Source organism: Leuresthes tenuis, unplaced genomic scaffold, assembly GCF_036924035.1.
Source record: "Leuresthes tenuis unplaced genomic scaffold, fLeuTen1.0.hap1 SCAF_3, whole genome shotgun sequence".
NCBI lineage: Eukaryota > Metazoa > Chordata > Actinopteri > Atheriniformes > Atherinopsidae > Leuresthes > Leuresthes tenuis.
Window position 1 is genome coordinate 10,343,249 of NW_027325357.1, and position 20,390 is coordinate 10,363,638.

Genomic DNA, 20,390 nt, shown 5'->3' on the forward strand with positions numbered 1-20,390 from the left:
CTCGCGCGAGTTAGTAGTTTTCACCAATTTTCAACCGCAATTTTGATGGAAACACACATGATTCGAATTTCTTTGAATGCGCATTTCCAATAATTCGAATCACTTTTGGATGGAAACATGACTAGTGATGGCAAGCTGTCATGACCCGGATACAGCCATGATAATACCACCACCAGTTTCACATACGGAGTCAAGTGCTGGTATATGGAGTTTAATCTGATCAAGATGCTTCTCATTTTAATCAAGAACTTCTGTTTTGCTTTCTTGCTTGTCTCCCAAGATCTTTAGAAGACTGCAGACTTCCTAGTGGCTTTCTCTTTGCAGGCGTGCCAAGCACTCAATTGTTGCTAATTGTTAATCAAAACCAATGTGAGAAGGAGGCCTTAGGATGCTTAGAAGTTACCCCGGGCTCCCCTGTGACCTTGCTGCTATAAGCTGGTCGATCGCTGTAGGTAAAGGTAACAATGTTTTGAATTTTTTTCGCACAAGATATTTGACTGTGAATTGGTGGAGAAACAAAATCATTAGATGGTTATATAACCTTTTCCAGCCTGATGAGCATCCAAAACCAAAGAGAAATCTAATTTGTTCATGCTGTGATATATCATTTTACTTTTATAGCTCCTTGTTCTTCAAATTACCCAAGTTAGTTCACGGTGCAATTATTGTAAATACCACACTAACATTCAACCTAATCCCAGAAGTTAACACACATTCATTTATCTGAAGAGATGTCCATTATGAGTGTCAAATTTTTATGCATTCTTTTTATATACTTTTCAGATTTGTGTGATTGGTAATTGTTTGAAATCACATCTATGCAGATTAACACTGCAGATGAGCTGCGACTAGAATAAACTTGAACCATGAGAGGTCACGCTGCAGTGAGTAATATTGGTGCCATGCTTGAAAAATCTATGAGATAAAAAAAGACCGTTACTTGCTGGTATTGCGTCAATGCTGTAAGACTGCAATGCTTAACCACTGTCTTCCTGTATAATTGAGGCAATCGTAAATCTATGTTGAGAGATAAGAAACAAAAAAGAAAGATGGAACATTTCCAAATTATCCTGTCATTGGAAAGCTTATATCATTGGCATCTGTTTTAATCATTTTGACAGTGCAAAGGATTAGTGATTTGGAAATTCTTCATATTTTTTGCCTCACAATCTAACTGTAATAAATTCTGTTGTTGGGAAAATATGCACAGATATTTAGATGTTTTCAGTATTTTGTCATGTCTTCCAGGACTTACCCGTTGTTCCTGACAGGAGACAAAGGTCTGAAACCCTGGTGCCACTCCGAAGCCCAGCTGGTCTATGAACGGCGGCTCATCCTGGGTGTGGATCTGAACTTTGATCCCTGCTTCAAACGATGTCTCGTCTGTTGACAAGAAGAGGTTAGGAGGGTTACAGCAGGGATGATGATTTGTATGCACACATTGGCCTACATGGTCCAAGCAGAAGCAGTTGTCACTAATCAGATGGAGCCAGATCTTTTCAGAGTTGGAATACATTTCAGCCAGTGAGTGAAAAACAAACTGAAAACCTAAAGGGACAGAGTCTAATTTGAGCTGGAGGAAACGTTTCTTAGGGTAGGATTGCTTATTCATCAAAATCCAAATGGTATTACACACCACTATTTTTCATGAATCACAAACACACTGTGGTGTTTTGGGATTAATAATAGCTGGAATGAGGAGTGAAAGGATAAAGGAGATGAAGTTGAAGAATAGATGGTGTTTTATACCTGCTCCACAGGAGCCTATTTATTCCAAGGAAAATGACAGTGGATTTATCGACTAATAAATAAATGGTGATAAATTGGAGGATAAAAGGATAATCAATACAGGTGACAGCTTCCTACCACTTTGTGGTATAGATTAGAATTGAAGAAGATGGGCCTCTTTAATTCTGAGATGCATAGGACATCACAATAACTCTTGAACTCAAATATACATCACATTTGGAAACATATTTCAATCATAATTACAGATGGTAAGTTGGACTCAAGAGATGCAGCTTCACTGAGCTCCAGCTTGGGGATAAAATAAGATGTCTGCTTTTCCTGCCGCCTTTTTCTCTCTCGTCACTTGGTATCATCTTCTAAGTGTGAGGCGTTCTCACTAGTTTCAATTAAGGATTTCAGAGATGTGGCTCGCATCCAAAGAGAAAGCCTCTGTTAAAGTGCAAAAGACTTTAACTGTTACATATTGCTCTTGTGAGGCTGGATACAAAGCCAGTACCAATTTCTGTTGTTGCCAAGAGGCTTGATGCTTTAAGCTGCACATAATACAAAGTGTTCAAGCTCCTGCTTACAGAAGTACATGTCATATTCATGTCACGGCCATCTGCTGTTCTAATACAATGGAAATAATAAGTTGTTTCACTTTCTTATGAAAGAATTCCAGATATGTAACAATCACACAGAATATTTTCCTCATCAGGGAAGTTGATAGAACCAGAGGTGTTTTACAATAAAATAAGAACCTTGTGAGTTATGAGTTTGAAGAATGTTACAGCTACCAATATAAATGTTTCAACACGAATTTTGTCCTGCTGTACTCTCTGAAGATGACTGTACTACTACTAATGCAGCAGATGTGACATGTTTGTTCTGGGTGAAATCCATCCATTTTCTCCTGCTTATCCAGGATCCGATCTCGAATAAACTGGCCCCCATTTCCTTCCACATTTATAGGAAATGAAGATCTGAGCTTAAACTTTGTTCATGTACGTTTCAAATTGGAAATATTTTAGCATTGACATGATTCTCAATATTGTAGAGTTTAAGCATAGAAAGAAAGGAATAAAAATTGAAGCAAAAGTTTAACTCTGTATAACCCATTTTAGAACTTACATACAAACTAATTAACATAACCTGTAAATAAAATGTCTATTTTGTAATATTTTTCAGAGAATTTGGAGCATAGATAGCTTCCAGTGCCACTGGAATCACACTTGATCTACTTGTATTACAAGTGAAGCTGCATGCTTCAAATGATGAAGTGTTCCAAACCTTCACCACACTATTTTCCTGCAGTCATTCTGGTACAGGTTGATTTTATTTTAGTGCAATCAGTCCAAAGAACGCTGTTCCATATGTTCTCTGACTTTTTTCATATCTTTTGCTGGAGCCTAGCCTGGCTTCTTTCTTCTAAAGACTTTCAGTATTAAATGTTTGTACTGTGTTGAACACACTGTGTTTACTCTTGTGAAGTCTTCTCTTTATAGTAACCTCAGATAATAATATGCTGACTTTCTGGAGACTGTTCTTCACATGGCTGGGTGTTGTGTAGGGGAATGTCTTTTAACTGAAAGAATCCTGTAATCATTCTCTGTTCTCTTCTGTAATTGTCCAGGCCTCTTTACATTGCTTATGTCACCAATGTGCTTTGACTTTCCAATTCTCATGCTTCTGCCATCTTTCTAGTGAATTTGTTTAGTTTTGCAGCATAAGGATGGTCTGTTTCACTTGCACTGAGAACTCATTTGATAGATGACGGCAGAAAATGAACTGAACTTAATGACTGAAGAAGTAATGAGAAATAGCTCACACCTGATGAAACAGCATATTTAGCTGTGAAAACCATAAAATGCAAGCAGAGAGCCTGCACTTTTTAGTCTGTATATATAGTATATTGTGGATTAGATTTGGTCAACAGCTAAAAAGGGTTAGCAAGGGTGTACAAATATATTCCGATTAAATGCACATGGTGACTCTTTGACAGACTGGTATTACAGTTTCTAAGTACCTGACGTCTTATCAAAGTATCTGAGGTATCTTTAGTTCAAACAAGGGTTTCTACTGCATACAATAAAAATACTTGGATAGACTGACAAAGATCTGACAAAATAAGGAAACAAAATGTTATTTAATGCACCACGAAGGTTTCAAATAATGAAAAAGTAAATGTACAATGAAAAAAACAAAAAACAATAATATACCAAATACCAGACCAAATTTAGTTCGCACCCTTTTAACAGAGAAATGCTTGTAATAGAAGTGGTAAATCTTTTTTTGTGCTTCATCCGACAAAGCATTCAGTGCTGACAACATTTTCTCTATAAAATCCCATAGATGCACTTTGAGATTTAGGTCAGGGCTCTGGAGTATTATTCTAAGACTTTCACATTCCCCTGGGTTGGCTTTTCTTTAAACAAACAGCTGATCGTGTTGAGATATTTACTTCTGTCACTAGAACCATTTTTTTGGACTACTTTCAAGTTTCCCTGTAAACGTCAGAGTTCGGGATTTCATCAATACAAGTTTATCTCCATCTTTCTGAGAAGAACATTTCTATCTCCATGGTGTACTGTACCGTCGGTGCAGTGTGACTGGCTTTCTCCACACAAACTTTTACCTTCCAGGACATGCATGCTGAATTTAGACTCATCTGAGAATAAAGCGTTTCCAAAGGCTGCTTCCTTTTTCATGTTCTCATAAAAATTTCATTCCAGCTGTCTTGCTCTTTTTAGCATATGAATTGTTTCTGAAGTATCACCCCCCCTTTTGCACTCATATCCACTCATCTTCAGGGTCAGTGAACTAACTTGCATCTTGTGGATCGTTTTGATCTCTTAAGTGATCCTGGCTGAGGTTTCTCTTCAGTTTTCCTTGATTTAACTCATAATTACGCAGTCTAGTCTGCAGCTGGTCTTTGCACCTTCTTCCCCTCATTTTTAAACCTTTTTGAATTTGATCACATAAACCTCGACACACTGTCATTTCCACGATACAGATACAGAGACAGTGAAATACAAATAGCACAAAGTATAAACATAGTGAACAAAGGATGGAGGATTTAGTTTTTGGCGGTCTTATATTAGTGTCTTCTGTCTATAGGTCATTTGTTGCCAATTAGAGAAAATATTAGTTTAGATTTTTTTCTAAATGTGGTTTCTTGGAACGAAATGCCTAACATGTCTGACATTTTATAGCATAACCTTATAAACCCGATGAAAGTGACAGATAGCTCACTGCTGTAATACGTTTTTAGGCCCTGGTATACAGTATTTAAATAATAGATAGTTGGGAATTTTAGGGATAATACAGGATGGGATGTTTTACTCTGCCAACTGGAATTAATCTCTCATAAATATTTGAATTTCTTCACATGAGCGAAGTCTTGGAATTAATTAAAAATACCTTATCAATATCTTATCTGAAATAGCTACAATGCTGCACAGCACAAAACATAGCAACAAATGCTCAAAAGTTGTACAGTTACATGTCTACATTTGCATTTAAAATTGTCTAATGCTTTTGTCCTATGTAATGCGAAACTGTCCCAAAAATGATACTGTACAACAACAAGCACTGTGGACAGTGAAACCAGAGAACCAAATTTGAGAAACATCTGGTCCAATGGTCAAAAGACTTCATTTTTTAATTTCAAAGCCAGTTGAAGTTGGTTAGCGTTAGGCATAAAGATGACACAAAATAATAAACACATGATTACAGATGGTGTTCCATTGCCTGAATGTTAATCTATGTAAAACAACAATAATATTAAACAGTCCAACGATTACACATAATTTAGAGCTACATTTTTATCCGGAAGTTGCACTGAAAGATTGTGTTGATCATTTTTCATACCGCAAATCAATTCAACCAATAAGTGATTTTAATCTAATGTCAGTCACTGTCTCATCCTATTTCACCTGTCTAACTTCAGACAAGCCTACTCAGGGAGTCTCAGATGAAATCGTCTTCGTATAACACCAGACAAACCTTTCAAAGCTAGGAGGTAGCATGCTTTGACAACATGTGCCCACCACACATTACCTGACAAGACAATTTGAGCCAACAGTTTAGATTCCAGCTGGATATTTTTCAGCTTTTCAACATTTTCAACTTTTTGAGGACTGACTGGTGCTTTTTAAACATTCAGTCTCATTGTTAGCTGTTTTGAGCATGTATTGACTGAGTAGCCGTGGTTGTAGACAATATGTTTATGGCCTAATTGATTATTGGTTCCTGACATTGTCAGTTAGTCAATTGGTGCATAGATTTGCCTATTCAAGCTGTTGCCTTTGTCATTTTGTTGTCTGAAATTTTTGGTTTGAAAAGTAAACAGAAATACAATTTTCATTTATTTGTTCCTGTGTTCAATGCCAATAACTTGCTTATTATTGAAAAGGTTCATATCCATCCAAGGATAAGGCTTACACTACCCAATATTAGTGACATAAAATGCAAAAAAACAGACAATTACACTATTAATCATTATTTGTATGACAATGTCGAATAAAATGTCACGATCATGATAGCCCAGCAGCTTAATCCATTTACCTTTTCCTTGCCTGATGAAACTGTTACTTTACTAGCAACTGTTATTTTTGACCAAGGATGAAATGCATAGTAAAAAAAATTAAAGACGAGAACTTCAAAATAAAATAAAAATAAATCAATTATTAGATAAATAAACAAATCTTCAAAGTGCATTGAACAGGTCTGTCTTGCCACAATGCAAAGTATGATTAAAAAAAAACTATGGAAATGACCAGACCACTGCATCAAAAGTATGTCTCCAAAATTATAAAAAAAAAGTCTGGAGAACTAGATAAGAGTAGTGCATTTCTCAAGCAAACTCATGAGAATCCATTTATACGACTTTCATTTCTCTTTTTAGGGCAAAAGGAGATGCTACACAATACTGGCCTGTTCTACCAAACAACAATATAAGTTGATTTCACAGTACTGAATACTGCATTTACAAGCAGCAGTGCATGGAGTAGTTTCTGTCTCACTTTGCCAGTTTATCTGTGCACTCAGTGACAGGCGTTTCAGCCATTTTGTCCAGTGTTTAGTCCCCTGCTGTCTTTGATCTCTGCCTGTTTTTTTCTTGGACTTTTTCTTTGACTCTGCCTCTCCCTTGTCAGATAGTGTTTGCTTTATCCACTGACTGCCACAATGTTTACCAAATCTGTGAAAGTAAAAACTGTTTTTTGACCTTGATTCTACCTCTGAGTCGTCAAACAGAGCCTTGTTGCAAGCTTCCTTTCCAGTCGTTCCAGTGGTTGACCACATTTAGCATTCTGGAGTTGCTTCTGGATATAAATGTACATGCTCACCAATACAGAGGAAGTAAGGTCTGTCACTGATCATTGTGAGAAGTTGATATTTGATGGAACCGCTTATGTTTTTGTTACAAGAAGAAGCATGAGGTGTTTAAACTAGCACATCATGTAGTTCAGGTCATCCAGGCAGATTAGACAAACAGGTAACAAATTATGTTTTAATAAGACTAATAGCTGGCCAATTCACATTATTTAGGTATTAAAAACATAAACGTATAATACTAGACTCAAGAAATCTGTTTTTGATACTTTCAGATAATTAAAATAGAGTGAAAACTCAATAACAAGTCCCTCAGAAATGTTGTTTCAAGTTAGGTACACAATCAGACAAACAATTCTGAAACAATACCGATATAATCTGAATAATTATAAATATATTTAAAAAGTAATTATATAAAGTTTATCAGTGTATATGCTGTACTTACTGCATTTCCACCCCTCCTATTATGAAATTCTTCAGTTATTTACCACTCTTATATAAGAACAATTTAATATTTACATAATCAAATCATTCAAGCAGGGAGTACAAGTGGCCTGTACCTAAATATTATAGTAAAGATGACGGCTTTCTGGACTGTTCCTCTTACTCAAAAATGACGGTGGGCATAACATCTCCGTGACCACACCGAACTGTCTCTTTGGACTTAATTCCTCTTGCCCATCAAGTATTTATATAAACACAGAGCAGCATATTCAGCTGAATTAGAATGAAAGTTTCAGGCTCCCTTGAAGCAGCACCAGGAGACTCTGCTGATGAGGGGTCGGCCCTCAATGGACCAACCCAGAGTTGCAATTTGATTTAGTACCTAGCAAATTAATCTACATGAATCTATTCATGTTGCCTTGAAGCCAAACTGACAAGGGATATAATTATATTACGACAGAAGAAGATTTTCCAGATCAATATCAATCTGTCCTTTTGCAGATTAGTTGAAAATATCTTGGAATATGGTGGAGGAAGTTTTAATGATCAGACTGACTATCCCTGAGGATAACAACTAATCACAGAGAGGAGAACATCTCTGACTGAAATTTGAACTTTCATTTCCACAGTTTAACATTTTCAACATGTTTGGTCTAAAGCATGCACCAACTCTTTTAAATGGATTATAGGCTTCACAGTAACATCAGTCTGGTTTAGTCAAGTCTCAGTATTAGGGAATAGATACTTTGTAGAGCACATTTACTGAATATAACTCTGAAAAAAGGAGGAAAAAAACAACGCAAGTTACAGTCTTACTGTTTCAACGGAGATCTTTAAAATCTGGAGATGTTTCATGTGATTGGTCCTGCAGTTGAGCTTACCAGTCTCACCCCAAACAGGCAAGTATTCATCCTGCTGGATGTCTAACATCAGCTCCAGGCCGTTGCCCGTCCCACCCTTCATCGTCACCAGCAGGGGCCGTCCATCTTGGCCTGAATTAAACGTGTAGCATTTCCCATAGCGTGTGAATATCTGTAACACACAGAGAAAGAGATTTAAGATCCAGCTAATTTCAGCTGCTCAGAATAATTCTCATTTCTGATGCCGTGAAATGGGAGCTTCCAGCTGTGTGAGTTTAATCCTTATAACAGGAGATTCAAAAGCAGCTGTTGCAGCCTGCTCTTGCCACGCAGTCAGCCATGAACCTCTGAGGTTTTAGTGCCGAGATCCTTCTGAAACACTGAGCCCTCACCACTGTAAGTACTGCATGGTATGGTTTGTGCTTGAGTAAACATGACATGACTTTTATTTCAGAGGAGGATGACCTGTGTCTGGTAAATTTCACACAAGACATCAGTAAATACTCACTTCAAATAAAATCATACAAAAGTGAATTGAGTTATTTTCTCAGTTCAGACAAGATATTGATTTCCTTTTTTTTTTCAAATGTGTAACAATTACTTTTCAAGCTTCATCAACTAAAATGTAATTGACATAGTGACATGAAAATTAATGAAATAAAAATGTTCAGCAGAAATGTCAAACATTTAACTTCTCGGGCTTCTCGTATGTGAAAATTAGCTGCTGTCTTTGGGTAGTTTTGCTGTTTGTCTTATTCATTTGGCATTATGATTAAAAAATAGATCAACAATAAACCAGTAATAAAAATAAAAGGGATGCACAAAGATATATAAATCTGGACAGCAATTTGAAATGGAGTGCCCATGTAGACTATGTGTGGGGTACATTAGCTCAGATTTATACTGTTGTGAGTAAGCGCTGATATTTTAAGGATTTTTTACATGAAGTACATATTTAGTGCTAGAAAGGATCATTAGAAATGTATTGGCAGTATGGTACAGGACACTTACACCAGTAAAAACTTCGAAACATGAACACAGTAAAAGAAGACGATGTTGGTGAGAAAAAAGGACTATCTTTCCCTTTAGACTATTTATGATGGCATCGTTCTCAGACTAGTCACAACACGTCTCTCACCGCCTTCTTCTTCGTCTTCTCTGAATTTGAGCAGCTACCTTTAGGCAGAAGTAACAGCCTCAGTGCAAAACTCAGCTTTAATTTATTCGCATGTCAATCACAGTTCTAAATAAGGAAACGCGTTTGTTTGGCCTTGAAACTCATTATCTAATAACCTTGCACTTTGGTTTTAAAAGTATATTTCAATGTAGTCTTGCTTCTTAAAACTATTTAATCTTCCTAATGTTTTATCTTTAAATGTTTTTAGGGCAAACATGTATTGCGTTATTCCTGTCCCTTATACAATATAAAAATATATCACAATGAAGCACTGTAGCACCTTGACTCAGGAAAACATTGCAAAATGTGGACAATGAACTAAATTCAATTTCATTTGATATTTAGCAAAGATAATAATCATCAGTAACAGGCAAGTTAAGCATCAATGGACAAGTAAAATCAATTTAACCTCAGTTGTGGCTATTGTTTGTAGTGTCTAAGGGAGATCACTTTAGAAGTCTGTTAATTTAGAACAGTTATGGTCTAATTTGTAAATTATTACATGAAAACAAATATGGCAGGTTTTACAAATGGCTGAAGTAGTTTTTCTGTTATCCAGTGGACTGTATATGTCTGAAAAGCTTTGTGTTTTATGTCATAAAGATAAAAGTTGGCTGTATGTTAGTTCCTCTTCAGAAGAGTCTTTATGTTGCATCCAATTACTGTAGGTGAAAAAAATTTGCATATGTCAATATCATAATCTGCACTGCTGAAAGTTATTAATGAATTCCTTGTGGGCTTTGATGGTGGACCCGTGTCTAATCTTTCTCTTCTGGATCTCAGAGCTGTATTTGATAGGATGGATCACAGCATTCGTTGTCTTACATCAATCACATTAGACTGGTTTAAACCATATTTATCCGACACATTCCAGTTTGATCATGTAAACAATGCATCTTCCACACACACCAGAGTGAGTCATGGAGTTCTGCAGGGTTTTATGCTTGGACTGATACTTTTTACTTTGTACATGCTTTAATTATATGAAATAATTACTCAGCATAGCATACATTTTATATAATATTCAACCATATTTATCCATGAAGCCAGACTGAATAAATCAGTTGGTTAGATATCTACAATGTCTTAAAGACATAGAGACCTGGATGACTCAATGTTTTGCATCTGAATTCAGACAAAACTGGAGTTGTTTTTGGATTGGAGTGCCTTAGAAAGAAACAGTAAAGCAATGTATTTTCTCTGGATTGCATTATGTTGGCTTCCAGTACTACAGTGTAAAACCTTGGGTTATTTTTGACATGGACTCACAAATAAAGCAGGTTTCTCAGAGGCAGACACCATCTCTAACTATAAGATTAGGCTTAAAACTTTCCCTTTAGACAAAGTGGCATCACTTTAGTTATGATGCTATAGGCCAAGACTGCTGATGGACATCCCATGACACATTGACCATTTTTTCTCCATCTGCTCTCTTTATTTTCTCTCTCCATGTATAAATATATGACATTTATCCCTGCCTGGTATTGGGATGCTCCTTGACCTGTCTTTCCTGTTCTCTCAACCCACTACTCCTTGAGGCAGACTGTTGCTGATGTTTTCTTCCTTCTAAAAGGGAGTTTTCTTCTCCACTGTCACCTGATGCATCATCAGTACAGGAGACTGAACTGAAGACAAGATTTGATGCAATCTGCATCGAATCTTGGCATTAAATTGGTATTAAATTAAATGGACGAGTTTGGATTTTAATTAATTGAATTTACTTATGATGAATTGGACTATATCTTTAAATAATTTTATTTAACTGCATTTCTTCATTCATTTATCTATTTTGTCTTTCGCTTGAACAGATAGAAAAAAAAAATTTTGTTGTCTCAACTATTCTCAAAGCATCTTAAAAAGCAAACAAAAATAATATTAATATTCTGCTCATACAGACTTAATATGCCTAAGTTACATTTCATGAAACACAAACATGGCTAAATGAACACAATACAGTGAAGACTAACTATCCCAAGCCTCAAGCACCATATAAAGAGTAGCTGATCAGGCATTTACCATGCGGTAGAAACTCCAGCTGCTGTAGCATGTAGCAGATGTGGCCTATTGGCAATGACATGATTGACAGAGAACTAATGGATATTTAATCTTATCATAAACATCAGGAAATGGAAGAGCATGGCTGGGATCCAACATGAAATGTCTTGCTACTTTGTCGTCAAGTCTGGTGATATAGAGCCCTGTATTGAAGCATCCAAGCTCCCAATTAACATGGTATTAACCTTCAACATTTTGACATTCATGTGGAAACAGTAAAATGAAGCAGAGGGTGGTTTTCAGATAATATGTAACAGAAGCACTAAAGAAATGACTCAACTAAGTCCGTTTTTATTGGCCACTCTTGGACTAGTATACAGTGTAAGATAGAGAAATAACTGTCACAGCTCAAAGAATCCAGAAATATTGCAGTTGTCTTTTTTTGGTGAATGTATTGTGAGGACCTGAATAGCTGATAAGAAGGTGTTTATTACATGGTTGACTTATGAGTCAGTCACGAAGTTAGTGCTTCATGACTCAAATGCCCAAAACACCAGATTCACAGGGAAGAAAAAAAATTGCTGCCATATATCACAAAAAAGTTATTTAATAGTGTGAATCCTGTTCAGAGCAGTGTGTATAAGGCGAGCCTGCATCACAACAGATTACCTCCCAAAGGCGCAGTTACATAGGAGCTTTAAAGACACAAAGTGGTGAAATGCAATAAGAAGGCTTCTGATAGTTGGACACAATATAACATGTGACCATTCAAGAGCACAAGTCGCCAAATGCTGACTTCTGTGCAGAATTAATAGAATACCCTTCGAATTCATACTCAGTCCTGGAGTTGCATCTCACAATAATAAGATCAGTTTGTCATTTTTCTTTTAAATATATAGGCAGAAAATTGTTCAATATCACAGACCACCTCCATTTGTTGTGAAAAAAATCTCTGACAGTAACAAAACAAATAAACTTGCAGAAAAAAAAGATATCTGCTGTCAGTTTAAGACCTTCAAAAGTAGGCGGTTTCTCCAAATCTAGCCTGTTTGCGTGGATATTTTGTTTACAAGGTTTTCTAATGAAAACACAGAAATCATTCATTTATTTACTTTTAGAGGACAAGTTTGAACAAAGCAAGGAAGCTACGCTGTTTATTGGGTAGATACACATCAAGAAACGAGCTATAAGATTGTTGCAGGGGTTCAACTGCATCTGTGTCTGTTTCTTGTTGAGCATACATGTGTTAGAAAAAAAACTGATATGATTATGATTGTACAGCATTTGTCTGCATGTGTGCAGCCCCCCTGCTTACCATCTGCGTGTATGTGTTTGTAATGTAGTGATTGACTACAGGAGGCCTGTAGTTAGAGTTGCTGTGGTAACCAGAAGATTGTGCTGACTGCATTTAGTGAAGAGCTGTGGGTGCCGCTGGTGACCTTGGGGAGTCAGGATCTTAATTGTGCTGTGCCACTCTGACGTTTACGCTTCCTCTGTTGTTTCTTCATGTCTCTCAAACACATTCGCCTTATTCACCTGTTCAGTTTGTTGGAAGTGCATGTGAGGTGTGACATTTTCCGTTATCTTTATTCTGAAGCAGATACAGAAGCTTGTTATTGAGATAGAGAACATGTAAACTACTGAATCCTAAATGAAATGGAGTGGCAAGGTTAGTTCAAAAGGTTCTACACAGTGATTAGAAATATCAGAAACCTGTTGCTCGTAACATTGCTGCTTATACATTCAGAATTGGGGAAAGCACATATTTGTGAACCCTAAGCAGCTCTTTTTGAGAGGGAAAATCATGCACTACTTTCAGTATCTGCACCACTTAACTCTGAGCCCCTTACATTGCATTTCAAATAAAAACCATTTTATCTCCTTAACAATTAAACATAGGAAATAAATATTTGAATCAAGCCCACCTATGTGAAAAAATACTTAGACATTGCCCTTTCTTGTTCATGCATGGTATAAAAAATGTCCCCGTCTTTCTCTTTGATAAATAATTCACAGACAGACAGCCTGCGACTATTGAGATGGCCCTCAGCTATCCTTCACATGACAATGTGACAAGGATGAACAAGCTGTTCCCTGTAAGTTGCCAGGGAACCACTTTCCCTCCTCCATTGATTTTAAGATCAGTGCTGAGCTCAAATATGCAATAAGCTACAATTCAACTGGGGTTGAATTTCATCCAAGTAAAAATTAAATGTGCTGATATTCTTGTGGTGCAACGTCAGTCATTTTTGTTAAAAAACAAGAGTCCATAAGTAGATTATGATGTGTGACGGTTCTGTTATTGTGCTTTGTTTAAGAGCTATCTTTGTAAAAACTTCCAAAAACAGTCCCACCTCAAGATCTTTTCAGTGGCTGTTTGAATATGTCACACAGTTTTCAACTGTACATGAGAACACTGAAAAGCTTTTAAACCTTAGATAAAACTGTTTAGTCAACTACTGTTTCCAAGACCTAAAATACATTTCTAACCTCAATTTTCAAGCTCGTCAACACGCCTGTGAAGTCTTAGAGGTGCTCTGGGCTGTGGAAACTCTCAATAACCTCAGGTTCCACGGTAACTGATTAGACTCCATCTGGTTACAAGGACCGTGTTACAAGCTCCAGAAGAGTTGCCTTGATTTGATATTTTTCTTTTGCTGCCTTTACACTTTTTTCTCTGTCTGCCACTTCCAAAAGATCTCTGCAAAGAGGAGGTGTTAGTTTAAAGAACTGGAATTATACTAGTAATACACATGAAGTTTTCCAGTGAGGAAGGAAAGGAAATAACTCGGTACATTACCTTCTAAGCTCATGATGATAAATATTGATTTTTCTATTGGAAAGTTGTTTAAAAACCAAATACAGGAGAAAAAACAGTTGTGATTTTTTTTTTCTTTTGGTCCAAAGTTGTTGACAATACACAAATAAGACGAATTGTAAAAGAAGGTGTAGGCTGAAACTTAAGCTTGTTACACCTACCCTTTTTATACTCTACAGAATTTAAATGGCACCACTTTTCCTCCTAACTTCATCAAAACAAACAGCAGTGTAAATACAATATTAAGACTATGCATTATACACGAGCGTACAAAAACATATTTAATCCCCAAACATAGTCAAAATTAATTTTTGTACTTGTTTACCACCTGATTTTTGCACATTTTCTTGAGTTTACTTATTGAACAGCTTAATTTCTCATTACAATATATCCATAAGTTTACTTGTCTAACAGACATACATGTTTGTTTTTTTTAGCTGTCCTTACCCTTGCTTTTTTAAACATGTTTTTTCCTCTGAGTTCATACTTTTTTTCTCTGGCTTATGGCGTTCCATGTTGGCTGAGTTTACAGGTATAAGTCACCCAAACACATTGGTTGTGAAAGTGAAAGCTGGCTGATGTGTAGCCACTGTCACACCATGTGACTCATGTTTAAACTGCAGAGGGCGTGCTCTGTTTTAGGAGTGGTCACGTATGTACACTGTGTTACATCAAAAAGACATAAAATGTGTTGAAATTCTGTATTTGTGTGAACAGATTTCACCAACCAGTGGAACATGACTAAGGGAAATTACCTTCACACTGATCAATACAGTCTAATGTTCAATCCACAATTTATCGAAAAACTTAAATAAGTTTCTGTTTTGTCAAAACATTAAGTTGGATTATAGCAGGTTAAAAAGAGATCTCATAGGTTTCGACTTTCAATTGTGATCAACATTGAAATCAAAGTTGGTGCTTACTGGGACAACTTTTGAATAATGCATGAATGAATCTGCCAAATGTTCCTCCCAGTGACAAACTGGCCATATTGGTTTAACTGCCTGAAAATAAAACGCTGTCCTTGCTCTCATAAAAATCTTTGTCTTTTTAAAATTTCCAGATGCAGCAGACATCTGTTTTAGCTACACCCTTATCTACAACAATATCTGCAAAGTACTCAACAAGCACCAACATGACACACAATTTAACAGCTGAAGAAGACAGAAGACCAAAACAGAGCATAAAGGAGTGTGTGGATTCATTAAGTAGACGGAGACAACGCTCTAAATGAATGTTAAAGTTTCTCTGTCAATTGGATGTGCCAAGATGAAACAAACTTACTGACAGCTTGACAAAGGTGTCATGTCAATATGTATTTACTGCTTGTTGTGCTGCCTGCAAATCCCCAAGAAATGAACACTTTTATAAGCAACTCTACACATTTAACCCCCTGTTTGAAATAGCTGAATCTCCTTTGACCAGAAATAACATTAAAAGACCATAATAGTTGTTGCCAGAAGCTGGGGTTTTGAAAAACAGTTTCAAAAGTTTTAGGCTGGATTTTTGTCTCACTGTGTTATCAATAAATTCTGCGCATTGATTTTTGAGATGGGGAAAAAAAAAGGGAGCAGATATGCCCTCACATCGACTTCCCAGCAAGATTTAAGAAAACTGAGAGAAGAGTTGTCTTTCAGTGGGGTGCGCAGGGGAGACAGAGGCTTACAGCATGTTCTGAGATTGATTTCTAACCCAAAATCAATGCTGGCGACCTGCAAGTGAAGTGAGACCTGTCTGATGAGAGGTAAGCATGTGTTGTTAAAGCACGGTGAAAGACAGACAGAGCCACTGGATGGAAGGAGGGGTGTATTGAAGCGGCCACTGGACCACATCGATAGGCCTTCTAGAGAGAGTCGGAAAGATGGGGAGGAGTTCTTGCACGAAAGTCAATACATTCTGACACCTATTGTATCTAGACAAACTCGCCATCGTCCTCCACTTCAGCTCTCAACTGTGACCGATTCCACTGGCCTGACTCATGCTGACTGCTTGTCTTTCCTGCATTGAAGCAATGGGGGCAAAACATTGATTATCTATGCAGTAACACATATCCCCAACACTCCCTAACAGACATTGGCATTATATGTTTATCTCTGAAATAGGTTGCCCCAAGAAATACTCCATAGAGCATGACACAATCTTAAAGGTTTTGTAAGGGAGAAATGTGCCTGACTGTGATAACATTTAGTTTTTCTAAGAGTGTTGCTTTTACATTCAAGAGGGCAAACAGCAGCTTTTTGGTGTAGTTTTGTGGGTAGAGTGTAATAACACTGATGAGACTGGACTAAGGACAGCCACCTGGGAGAGCAGTTTCAAGCCAGAAATGTCCCTAAAACATATTCCTCAATCGTTCGTGCTTCAGATGATCCAAGAACCTAATTCCTAGGAAAATCTGCTTGTTTGGGTGATGAGGGGAACACCGGCTTTCACATTTCTATCAATGCATTAATGAAGTGAAATCAATGAGGCTGCACTCTAACTAACTGCCCTCTATCACACTGTCAGTGAATCTTGCAAAGAGTTGCTAAATGAATCAAAAGCTTTCATTAGAGGCAAATTGGTCTCTTGTGAGCACAGGATTGTACACAGATTGATCCAACGGTGATGGACAATGTAGGAGGGACCATTCAAATTAGATAATAAATCCAGAGGGCTGCTAGGTTTGGCAAACATCTCCAAAGGAAAAATGCTTTTGATATTTGGCGAGAAATCCACAAACATAATTCAGTAATATTAGGGTAAAAGTGAGATACCAAGCCAAGGTGAAGCTTCGTGAAAATCACACTCTTCAAATATGTTCAAGTCAGTTAAAGAACATTATCACTACTGGATTAACATTAGCAGCAATATGATTGGGACACAGCATGTGTACAAGCAACACAACAGAGGAATCTTAACCCTGTACACCGCAGTGTTTGCACGTTTAAAGCAAATTAACGAGGCAATTGATAGTCATTCTTGTGACACATCAAATGATTTGGATAGGTAATTACAAAGAGCTCTGTCAGACTATAAACTGGCTGAAACTGCTGCATAAACCTCTAAAATCTTCATCAACCTGTTGGGAGGGGCCTGGGGAAGTTAACGGAAAGAAAAAGAGGGTAACTTTGGGGACACACTCACAGTGCTGAAATTGCGCGGCCCGCAGAGCTCTCCCTGGTACCGACAGTACAACAGCATCTCCTCCAGCTGGTGTCCCAGCCGGTCCAGCAGTTGCCTCATGGACGGCTGGGATTCCGGAGGAGGAGGAAGGAAGTGGTTGAAGTCCAAAATGCGTGACAGAGGAGACCAAGGCGGCTCGTTCTCTGCGCCCCCGCTGCCGTCGCCCCGCAGAGTAAGTAGCGCTTCTCTTGCGGCAGGGGAAACCTGCCAGTTCCTCCCCAGAAGTCCCAACCACCTGCCCGCACTGAATATGTCTGTCTTCTTCATGCGCCGCGGCAGCAGGAGGTTCTGGTTACAGATGGTGACGGCGGGGAAAACGAGCCGCTTGGCATAAACCATGTGCGCCTTGGTGTATACGGGCGATGAGAGCAGGTACCACACTCTGTTGGAGGACCAGGTGACGAGCAGAGCCAAAGCCGCCAAGAACGCCAGCAACCACGCAGCCCTCCGGGGGTAGGAGCCACTGAGAAAGATGTGCCTCAAGCCGTGTAAGGTAGTGTGTTTCAGGAAGAGTTTCCCGGCTTCAGCAAGAGAACCCGGTTTCGGCTTGGATCCAGAGGACTGGCACATTTTTGGGGAACGCCGGTGCGCGCTGTCAACATCGGATCCGGTGTGGTCACAGTGAATGAGACTAAATTCGCCTTTGCGCGCTCTGAAGGCTGCTGATTGTCCGAGACTTTGAAAGGAGGAGAGAGTGAAGCGCGCACAGCTCTGGTCGGTCCTCTCATGCACTGAGCAGCAGCTTGAGGCAGTGATGGGGGAGTATTTTGTCAGCGCTCGCAGAGCGTCTCCGGGAGGGGGAAGCGAAGTTAGTCAGAATGATTTAGTGCGCCATTGTGCAGCAACAGGAGGCCAGAGGATTGTTTTCATCTAAATTACAAGCAGTTACCCTCTGAAATCTGAAGAAATTGCAAAGAGACAACGGATCTCATTAAAATCACACAATTATATTGCTTTGTACGTTCTTTCTGCCTCTCTCCCAAATTCTCATTTTTCTTTCTCCACCTCTTTCTCCAACCCCCTCTAAGCTCACACAAATATACACTTCTTTGGAATATAATTAATGCTGTTTGCTGAATGAAATCGCTTGGCTCAGCAGCTATGGACCATTTGTCTTCCTTTTCAACTCCATCATACACCAAAATATATGATCCCACAAAAAAAATGTAACACTGCATTACACAGAGTGATACTGTAGAGAGCAGTTACATTTGCCCTATTTTAGATCCAAAGCTAATAAAAAGCGAGCCTCAACACACTCACATTTAAGTAAGGATGACATTTGAAAACTGACTGATGTTTCAGTCAAATAAGGGCTGTCAGAAGGAAAACAAAAAGGCCAAGATGCTTTTGATAAGTAATGGAAATCATGTGCATCTTTAAAGCATCTCCTAAAGTTTTAATCTCACAATTATTGTTGTCAGTGAACTTGGGATGTGGAACACGATTCAGGCTTGTGACAGGGACTTAAATTCACCAATGACAGAGTGACTAAAGAATCCATCTCACTCTTGGGGGATTTTGGTTAAGTGATGGTTCATGCTTGGTTGGTCATCACACAGGGTTCCAATACTGAGTAAGAACAGCCACGTAGGAGTGTTTGACCTGTCTGCTCCTTCTTTTACGCTATACATCTGTGTGTGTGTGTGTCTGTGTGTGTCTGTGTGTGTGTGAGAGAGAACTATTTCTTACTGCTTGACAAAGAAAAAAGAGTCAGGAGGGAACAGGTGTGAATGACACGACAGAGCGATAGCATGAATGAGGGGCACTTAGTGAAAGATTTTTTTTCATAGCTTGTGGCTCCATATTTTAAAGGATTAAGGCAGTTTCTTGGAACATGGGTAATTTCTCAGAGCTGGGAACACAGCGACCAAAAAATTAGTCAGGTTAACAAATAGAAAACAGTTTAGCAAGATTTTATTACTTAGTTTGTAAGGCTGAACTGAGACTAATCCAACCTAATTGTAAGCGATGATGGACAATGAAATGGTTACAATGCAACTTTAGCAAAAAAAGGGGAATAAAAGAGCAAGACTTGGGCAAGACTGTGAGGTCCCTAAATGGTCATATTTGGTGGATATTTTGAAATAAAGTCTGCATTATAATTGTAGTATTCTTAATTTTTCCTTTTTAATGAGCTTGGATAATGTTGGGGGAAACGCTGCTACCAAACAGACAAAGATGGCTCGTGGCTTTAAACAACATTCAAAATGTTGACATTTAGTGTCATATTCAATTAATAAATGTGGAAAAGTGAACATTGATTGATTAGCTTGAGGGAGGAATTAAAATCTCTCAATTTTTTCCCCCCCATCAAGCTCAACTCAGCCGGCCATGATTATTACATAACTGCAATTATTTGATATAATCATAAACTCATTTGCATAATCATCCTGATGTGTAAAATGGCAGGGTGAAACTAATGTAAATGTCATATTTCCACAACTTCCTGCTATTTGACAGCGTTAAGTTGAGTTACTGCGCTGTGGCAGATATGTGCATTCCTTTTTGTTTGCAAAGCCAAAAAAAGCAAACACAATATCATTTGGCTTTATGTCAAATATTCATAGTTTATAAATACTTGTAATCGTTAATATGACCTATTTTAAAGAATGAAACCTGTTATCTTTTAAAAAACATTAATATGACATTTATAGAAGGATAATACTATACGAGTGTTATAACAATGAAGCGACAATTAAATAGCTCATTGCAGTAATTTGTATAACAATTAAAGCATCAATTCGAATTTAATCACAGTCATAACCTTTAGTTTAACTTTGCCCCAAAGCAAATTGTTTGACCCTTTATTTGCCAGTAAAGTTATATTGAGATGTGTAATCTCAAAATAACTTGTGGTGCAAAAGCAAAC

General features: G+C 37.8%; 1 protein-coding gene across 3 annotated transcripts in view; it reads right to left on the reverse strand.

The window, feature by feature from the left end:
* asic1b (acid-sensing (proton-gated) ion channel 1b) overlaps nt 1-20,390 on the reverse strand; it is a 168,725-nt gene that overhangs the window by 17,858 nt on the left and 130,477 nt on the right. For 2 of the 3 annotated variants that reach the window (XM_072381751.1, XM_072381749.1), the window contains 2 exons: nt 8,388-8,538; nt 1,256-1,383 (listed from right to left, as the gene is read on the reverse strand). In XM_072381751.1, coding sequence (XP_072237852.1) covers nt 1,256-1,383; nt 8,388-8,538 — 279 coding nt within the window. Of the gene's footprint in view, nt 1-1,255; nt 1,384-8,387; nt 8,539-17,479; nt 18,259-20,390 lie in introns of those variants that run through there. The other variant, XM_072381750.1, reaches the window with a different exon arrangement.